We start from the raw sequence: 9,451 nt of genomic DNA on the forward strand, positions 1-9,451 counted from the left end.
ATTTTCTTACATTTTCAACAGCTGAAATTTCTACTGTTGAAAAGTTCAATTATTAATTTTCTTCAATTTTTAAGAGTTAAAAATTCAATTTTCTCCAATTTACAACAGTTTTTAAATTTAATTTGTAATTTTCTTCAATTATGAACTTTAAAATTTGCGATTTTCTCACTCTTGAAACCTTTTGTAATTTTTATCAGCTTCCTTTTTCCAAATCATCCACAATCTACAATAAAAAAAAAAATGAAATTTTTCGCAAGTTTAAAATTAACATTGAATTGTTTACATACTTTTAAATATTTATAAAAACTTAGACGAATTTTTTGTAATTTATTAATTCTGATTAAATTTTCTGTTAGAATTCCTGTTTCAAAATAAAGAAATCATTTAGAATTTAACCATGAATCTTGAGACAATTTTATTGTTCTCTTAAAACCTTTAAAAAGTTCTAAGAGGCTTCTAATTCTTTGTTCAAATTCTTGAAAAATGTACATTTCATTTTAAATTTTTCCGAATTTTCTCAAGATTTTAATTATTTTCGATTCCTTTCAGGACTACTGACACTTCTATAATAAAAAAAAATGTCTCAAAAACATTTTTGATATATTATAAGTTTATTTATTATTCCAGGTGAAATCCCGATAGATGATTATTATCCAGCGTTTTTGGATATGGTTAAAAATGTACTTGATGGAAATATGGAGAGTACATCGTACGAGGATACACTCAGAGAAATGTTTGGCATCCATGCGTATATTGCCTTCACATTGGACAAAGTCGTTTCTTATGCTGTCCGACAAGTAAGTAAAATTTTCATTAAATTCTCTATTTCTGCCATTCTCCTATTCCTCTACGTTTCCCCCTTTTTTTTATCTTTTCCCTATTTCAGAAAAACTTCAGTATTTAAATTATTTATGCGGAAAATTCACTGAAATTGGTCAATTTACGTATTATTTGGATATTATAATTAATTTAATTTTTTTAATTTGAAAAATATAACCAATTAAAAATAGAAACTCTTGAAAAACTTGATGCTAAAACATTTTCAAGCATATTGCAAGTTGAAAAAATATATAATAATTTTTAAAATGTACAAAATTTAATATTTCATGTTTGATCGACGGCAAAATTAAATGGTCTAAATTGCACAGTTTTCGAGTCTAAAGGTGCAAAATTGGGTCACTTGAATATTAAAGCTGTATAAGTGTATTGAGAAGACTCAAATTTTATTTTTAAAACGTACCAATACCATTTTTTGTTGTTGTAAATCTTGTGGAATTTGAACGATTTCAAAAAGTAAATTGTTAGGATATTGATAAAACTTCAAAGCTAAAATATTTTTTCGATGAATCTGTGCAAACTAAATATTTTTTAATATGTAAGATAGTCTAGGTGATCAAATTTAAAATATTTTAATAATTTTGGTCAATTTAGAAATGTGATTTCTACATTATCTACAGTCGCAGATTTTTCAGATTATCTCCGTTTAATCTAATTATAATTTTAATTAATTATTGAATTTTTATTTATTCATAAATTAAACTAAGTGTATGAAAATTTTCCTACTTTGTGAAAAATTCGCCTTTTTTTTGTGTGGAAAATTAATCTTTATGGTTGAAAATTTAACTATTCCAGTTGAAGATTTATCATTCTACTTAAAAATTCATCAGTTTGGTTGAAAATTGATTTTTTCTTCTTCCAAATTCAACAATGTGGATGAAAATTTGCAATGTTTAATTCAAAATTAAACTATATTGTTGAAAACCCACATATTTTGTTAAAAATCGATTTTTTGGAAAAAATTATTATTTTTTTTTTTTTGCAACGTAATATTCTTCTTTTTGGTTAAAAATTCAAGTATTACGGTTAAATATTTATAATTTTAGTAGAAAATTCATCTTTCAGTTTAGAATAAAATTACTTGGTTAAAAGTTAAACTCTTTCGTTGGAAATTAATTGATTTGTTAAAAGATTTTATCATTGTAATTAAAAATTCATTTCTTTTATTGAAATATGAGCTATTTCACTCAAATTATTTTTTTTTGTTTTTATTTTTGTTGAAAATTATTATTTTTTTTTTTTTAATGAAAAAATTCATCACTATTTTTTTGTAAGTTAGTTTTTTTGGGGGGGAATTTTTTTTTTACTTAAAAATTGATTGAGCATTAATTTTTGTTTTTGAAAATTTAAATATTTCAGTCGAAAATTCATAAGTTTAGTTGGAAACTGATCTTTTCTTGATCAAAGTTCAACAATTTGAATGAAAATTTGTCTTTTTTAATAAAAAAATTCAGCTATTTCGTAAAAAATCCAAATATTTTGTTTAAAATCGATTTTTTTTCGTAGAAAATTATCTTTTCCTTTGGAAGTTAATCTTCTTATTTAAAAATGTTTCTTTACGTTTAAGAATTCATGTATTCCAATTAAATATGTATTATTTTGGTTGAAAATTCATCTTTTAGGTTGGAAATAAAATCATTTGGTTAAAACTCAAATTCTTTTTTTTTAAATTAATTTTTTTGTTAAAGATTCATATTTTTAATTAAAAATTTATTTCTCCAGTTGAAAAAATTTGTTTCTTTGGAGTTTTTTTTTTCTTTTTTAGAAATTATTTTGTTTTTCCAAATTGAAATTTAATTATTATTCTAGTTTTATATTCCATAATTTAGTTAAAAATTCATCTCTTTGGAAAAACGTTCATTTTTTGTTTGAAAATTAATGTCTTCAACTGGAAATTTATTTTCCTTTTTTGACAGAAAATTCATATTTCATAGTTCAACATTCAACAATTTGGATGAAAATTTATCTTTTGAAATTGAAAATTCATCTATTTCGTTAAAGATTCACATATTTTGTTTTTAAAAACTTTTGTTTTTGTAGAAAATAATTTTTTTATTTTAAAGTTAATTTCATAAAAGATTAAACTCTTTTGTTGAAAATTAATTTTTTTATTGAAGATTCATCATTTTAATAAAAAATTCATTTCTTTAGTTGATAAAATAACTATTTAATTGAAAAGTTGCTTTTTCTTTTGCTGAAAAGGAATTTTTTTAAACTGAAAATGTAATTAAATTGAAACAGGTTAAAATTCAATTATTGAAAATTTAAAAAAATTAAAAATTGTTAATTAAAAAGTTAAAAATTGAAGAAAATTAAAAATTAAATTTTCAAAGCTTGAAACTTGAATAAAATTAATCATTGAACTTTTAACAGTTTAAAATTTGATTGTTTAAAATTAAAGAAAATTGCAAATTTTAATGTTATAAAAATTTAAGATTTTTTTTTGGAGAAAATAATTTTTTTCTTCTAAAGTTAATTTCATACAAGATTAAACTCTTTTGTTGAAAATTAATTTTTTTTATTGAAGATTCATCATTTTAATAAAAAATTCATTTGTTTAATTGATAAAATAGCTACTTAATTGAAAACTTGCTTTTTCTTTTGATGAAAAGGAATTTTTTAAAACTGAAAATGTAATTATTATTCCAGTTAAATATTGTATATTCTTAGCTAAAAAATCATCTCTTTGGTTGAGCAATAATTTTTTTGTCTAAAAATTTAAAAATTTATATTATTCGGTAGAAATTAATCTTCTTGATTAAAAATTTATCTTTCTGTGTTAAAATTAAACTATTCTAGGTAAAGATTTACAATTTTAGTTGACAACTCATTACTAAGTTTAAAAATATATTTCTCTTTTTAAGTTAGTTTTTGTTGTTGTTGAGTTATTTTTTTTTGTAGAAAGAAATTCGTTAATTAAAAATTTACCTTAATCCAATTGCATATTCCACAGTTTTATTTAAAAAATGTTCTGTTTGGTTGATACTTAATTTTTTCAACTTAAAATTTAATTGTTTAATTTTTGATTGACAATTTATCTTTCTTTTTGGTAAAAATTAATTTTAGTTGAAGATTTATTGTTTTAGTTGAAAACTCATTTTTTTTTTTAAATTGAACTATTTTGTTGAAACCCCGTTTTTTTAATTCATTTTTTTTTTAGAATTTAATATTCTTCGTTGAAAATTCATCTTTTTGGTCAAAAATTAATTTATTCTATTTAAAAATTTATAATTTCAGTTAAAAATGTATCTTTTTGATTGAAATTAAACTTTTTTAGTAGAAAATTACAGTTTTACAAATCTGTTTGATTACACATTAATTTTTGAACTCAAAAATTAATTATTAAAGCTCCTTTTTTTTAAATTGAACTATTTTGTTGAAACTCCGTTTTTTTTAATTTATTTTTTTTTAGAATTTAATCTTCTTGGTTGAAAATTCACATTTTTGATCAAAAAATCAATTATTTTATTTTAAAATTCATAATATTAGTTAAAAATTTATCTTTTAGGTTGAAATTCAACTATTTAAGTTAGTAAATTACGACTTTAGCTGAAAATTCATCATTTTGTTTAAAACTGCAACTATTTTTTTGAATTTTTTTTCACCTGAAAATTTAATTCATTCCAATTGAATATTCCACAGTTTTAGTTGAAAATTCATCTGTTTGATTAAATATTAATTTTTTTAACTTAAAATTTAATTATGTAAGTTCTGGTTAACAATTAATCTTTTTTAGTCCAAATTAATTTTTTATTGTTAAAACTTGAACAATTTCAGATGAAGATTCATTGTTTTTTAGTTTAAAACTCATCTTTTTGGTTTAAAGTCCAACAATTCCGGTTGAAGATTCATCATTTTAGTTGAAAGTTTATTACTCTGGTTGAAAACGGAACTATTTTGTTTAAATTCCATGTTTTTTTTTTTGTTACTAAAAATTAATTTTTTTCAAATAAAAGTTTAACTATTGGAAGAAGGGAATGAAAAATGTTGAAAAGAAATAGTTAAATAAGTAGCAGGATTTAATTCTTAATGATGGCATTTTTGAAGGAGAAAATATTCTTCATTATGAAAACGAGTTGTAACATATTTAAATTGTTTATTTAACACAGAAAGCTTTCAAAAAATTATTTTTAATTATTTTAAGATATAGCATTTCTTAGAGAAAGATATTTCTCTTTCTTTTCTAATGGTAAAAGTAAATGTCTATTTTTTCCCTTTTTCCTGAAAAAATTACCCTATTTTTCCCTTCTTTTCAAGCGCCTTTTGTGCCGTGATTTTTGTCTTTTTTTTGGCAGGATTATTATATTAAAAACGTCGAATTGTTTTTTTTTTTTTTTATTTTTTTTTATTTTTAGTTGCAACATCTGGTGTCGGACCCAACCTGCCAGCAGAGCGTAGAGCTTTTTCAACGAGAGCAGAGGCTACCAAAAGAAAGTAGTGGTGCTGGTGGACTCTGTGCCACCGCCTATCTTAGAGTTGGTGCTGAAATGGCCTATCAGAGAAGGGCCGAAAAAGCCATGGCGGAAGAAAATTGCTTTAAAATCTATATCGTAAGTTCCTTTCGATATATTTTTTTAAACCTGAAATTCATTTTTTTAATTCAATTCTACAATGAAGGCTTGCCAAAATCTAATTTTTCCACTTTGATATTTTAAAAATTGATAACTAAAATTTGTAATGAAAAACAAATTAATTATTAACTTTTTTTATAATGCCATAATGATGATAAATCTTCTCATTTGTAGGAAAAAGTTGTCTCTCATTAGTTATTGATTAAATTAATTATTTTTAAAGAAATCAAAATGCTTTTAGAAAACTCAAATTCGTAATTGTGTCATCTGGTCTTTTGATTTGAATTTTTTCCTTCAATATCGGTTTTTTTTTTTCTAGAAAATTTTACATTTTTATTATTTTTAATGAGAAATTACGTAAGGGTAATTAAAAATCAGACTAGGGGGTCGAATTTGGTATCTGGTTTTTGTTTTTTCTTCTTTATTGTGAAATACGAAAATCTTTTTAAATTGAGATTTTAATGTGTTTTTGTCAAAAGAAATTAAAAAATATTTCTTCAGTTTTTTCTGATTAAAGAAGCAGACGATTGAGATTAGGAAGTCCAAAAAAAGAAAGTACAAGTTTGATCAGATTCTTATTCACTAGTTGTATTTACGCCCATTTATCTGAATTCAATGGAACTGTTTTCGATTTTAAGAATCACGCTAATTTCATCTGAATTTCATCGAATTCTCTTGAATTCTTTTAAATTCTTCTAAATTAACTGTAATTTTACTGAAATCAATTAAATGTTTTTGATTTTTTTTTTAAATTCTTTTTAATTCTTTCGAATACTTGAAATTTTTTTTTGAAATCTCCCTAAATTCTTTTGAATTTACGTGCATTCTTATAAGTTCACGCCTTTTTTAAGTCTTTTAAAAATTGCTTTAAATTCTGCGGGATTTCGTCAAATTTGTTTTGAATTCCTTTGAATTTATCCAAATTCAACCCCAAATTTAATGAATCCAGTATTTTTTTTTAAATATTCTTGAATTGTTTTCAATTCTCTTGAATTCTGCTTTTAATTCACCTTGAATTTGTATGAATTTCATCGAATTCTTTTTATTGTATTCAAATCATTATAAATTAACTCGAATTTTATTTAATTTATTTTCATCTTTAATTTTCGTTTTTTTAAACCTCTGAATTTTTTTAATTTACTTGAATTCTTTGAATTTGTCAAAATTCACCCTCAAATTTAATGAATCCAGTCATTTTGTTTTTTTCTTGAATTGTTTTCAATTCACTCGAATAGTTTTCAATTCATTTGAATTTTGTTTTTAATACACCTTGAATTTGTGTGAATTTCATCGAATTCTTTTTATTTTATTCAAATTATTATAAATTAACTCGAATTTTATTTAATTTATTTTTATCTTTGATTTTCGATTTTTTAAACCTCTGATGGTTTTTAATTTACATGAAATTTTCTAAATTAGCTCAATTGTACCTAAAATTTGTCTAAATTCACTGAAAATTTAATAAATTGGATGAAATTTAAAAATTAAAAAAAAAAATTTTTTATTCTGCTTTAATTTTTTTTTTATTTGCCCTTAATTTTAAATTAACTCATCGAATTCATTTTGTTTTATTCTAATCATTATAAATTAACTCGAATTTTATTATTTTTTTATCTTTGATTATCGTTTTTTTACCTTTGAATTTTTTAATTTACTTCAATTCTTCTAAATTCGCTCAATTCTACCTAGAATTTGTCTAAATTCGATGAAATTTTAAAATTAAAAAAAAATTTTCCCAATTTACTTAAATTTTTTTATTCGCCCTTAATTTTTTATAAATTTCATCGAATTCTTTTTGTTTTATTCAAATCATTATAAATTAACTCGAATTTTATTTAATTTATTTTCATCTTTAATTTTCGTTTTTTTAAGCATCTTAATTTTTTGAATCTACTTGAATTCTTCTAAATTCGCTCAGTTTTACCTTGAATTTGTCTAAATTCACTGAAAATTTAATAAATTCGATGAAATTTTGAAATATTAAATTTTTTTTTTTCAAATTACTTCAATATTTTTGTTCACCCTTAATTTTTTATGAATTTTATCGAATTCTTCTCATTTGCCTTAAATTTCCATTTTTCTGAATACAATGAAATTGTATTTAATTAAAAAATTGTTTTTCCATTCAGTGGAATTATTTTTAATTTATCTTAAATTTATATGAAATCATTATGAATTTTATCGAGTTGTCATGAATTTCATCGAAATCTCATGAAAATCCTTGAATTCTTCTAAATTCCTTCAAATTTTATTGAAATCAATGGAGTATTTTTTTTATTCTTTTTAATTCATTTGTAATTCACGCTGATTTCTTTGGAATACTCTTGCATTTTTTTTTAAATCTCTGAATTCTTTTTAAAATTATTCTCATTCTTCGAAATTAACAAAATTTCTACTCAATTAAAATGGATTGAAAAAAATTCTATCAAATCTGAATTTTTTTAACTCACCTTGAATTCTTAGAAACTTCATCAAATTATGTTGAATTTCCTTGCATTTTTAAATTACCTTGAATTTTTATGAATTGCATCGAATTCTTCTCATTCCTCGTAAATTGCTCAAAAATAAGTCATGATTTAAAAAAAATTGATTTAAATTTATTTAAATTCTAATAAATTTCATCAAAGTTTTTAAAATTCTTTTCAATTCTTCTAAATCCAGTACAATTTTACTCAAATTTTTCGGTAGGTCTGAATCAAATTTAATTAAAACGTGCCAAATTTAAAATTATCGCCTGAGCATACAAGTTGATGGAAAAAGTTAGTTCAATATTTTTTTTCTTCAAATTTTTTATTTAATTTTATAGTTTTTTATATTCTAAAAAATGATAAAGGGCATCAATTAAATTATTGTTTAAAATGACACTGCTCAGTATACCAAATAATTTTTTTAGCTTTTTTTTTCTAGTACATCGCTTAAAATTAACTTGAATCTGAAAATTTTGTTTAGGCAACTGATTAATAGAATAAAATAATAAATTAGTAGGTATACTGATAAGCTTGATTTTTAAAAGAATTTTTTTTATCTCTATCATGCCTTAGAATGTACAAAACTATAAAATAATATTGAAAATTGAAAAAAAAAAAAACTGAATCAACGTTTACCCTCAATTTGTGAGCAAATTCGACAATCTCATAATTAAAGAAAAAAATTGACTTTCCAAAAGGATGCAGGTGATTGAATTTTGGTCAATCGCAGCTTGATCAGTGGATTGTTTCAGAATTTAAAAAAATAGCTTTGAAATTTACTTAAATTTTCTTGAATTCATGCGGAATTCTCATGAATTTATCAGGCTAGGACAAGAATTTGGTAAGATTTTAAAATAAAAAATCCAAAAATCATGATTTGATAGCGATTCCACTTCGAGTAAATTCTTGACGCGCATGCCCAACACTCTGGGATTCCACAGGTTCCATTCAAACGCCTCTTCACTCATCGACAGTATAATCGCCGATTGTAAAGCGTGTATTAGTCTTCGTTTTATTTAGAACGTGCATGGTAGCGCAATTGAAACATCAAACGGAAAAAAACGTTTTTATTTCCTTTGCACAAACTCAAGTTTCCTCTCATGCCTCTTATTAAAATCAAAAGAAATTCACAGTTTATTAACAGGGTGTCTAACTGATCGGGAAATTGAAAAAAAAAAATTAACAACCGGTAAAAGGCCGGGAATTTTGTTTTGGCGATAAAAGAAAAAAAATCGGGAATTTGATTAGTGACTGGAATTTTTCATTCGTTTATACTGAAATGAATATTAAATCTATTTTAATATTTTATTACTCTCAGTTTGTTCGATCACGAAGCGAGCAACGGAAGAGACTTTATTGTCGATAGTGACACAATTTCTGTTTGTCTTTTGAAAGACTCAAAGGTAATTTCCTGAATCAATTATGTGTAATTCTTCATTGGATCAGAGAATTTTCGAAGAAAAATTATAATTCAGATCTGGAACAAGCATTTTTTTTCAAGAGAATTGCAATTTTCACTTAAAACGGGAAATTTTCTAGATAAGTGATAAATTTTAATTTGGATCAGAGAATTTT

At 22.8% G+C, this 9,451-nt stretch overlaps 1 protein-coding gene across 1 annotated transcript in view; it reads left to right on the plus strand.

The window, feature by feature from the left end:
- The window catches only part of LOC117175269, a 57,951-nt gene extending 48,709 nt beyond the window's left edge, over window positions 1-9,242 (plus strand). Inside the window, exons 10-12 of the mRNA XM_033364977.1 lie at window positions 628-797; window positions 5,193-5,387; window positions 9,195-9,242. Coding sequence (XP_033220868.1) covers window positions 628-797; window positions 5,193-5,387; window positions 9,195-9,242 — 413 coding nt within the window. The remainder of the gene's footprint in view (window positions 1-627; window positions 798-5,192; window positions 5,388-9,194) is intronic.
- The last annotated feature ends 209 nt before the right edge of the window (window positions 9,243-9,451 follow it).

The sequence above is a fragment of the Belonocnema kinseyi genome, chromosome 6 (genome assembly GCF_010883055.1).
Source record: "Belonocnema kinseyi isolate 2016_QV_RU_SX_M_011 chromosome 6, B_treatae_v1, whole genome shotgun sequence".
NCBI classification, from domain to species: domain Eukaryota; kingdom Metazoa; phylum Arthropoda; class Insecta; order Hymenoptera; family Cynipidae; genus Belonocnema; species Belonocnema kinseyi.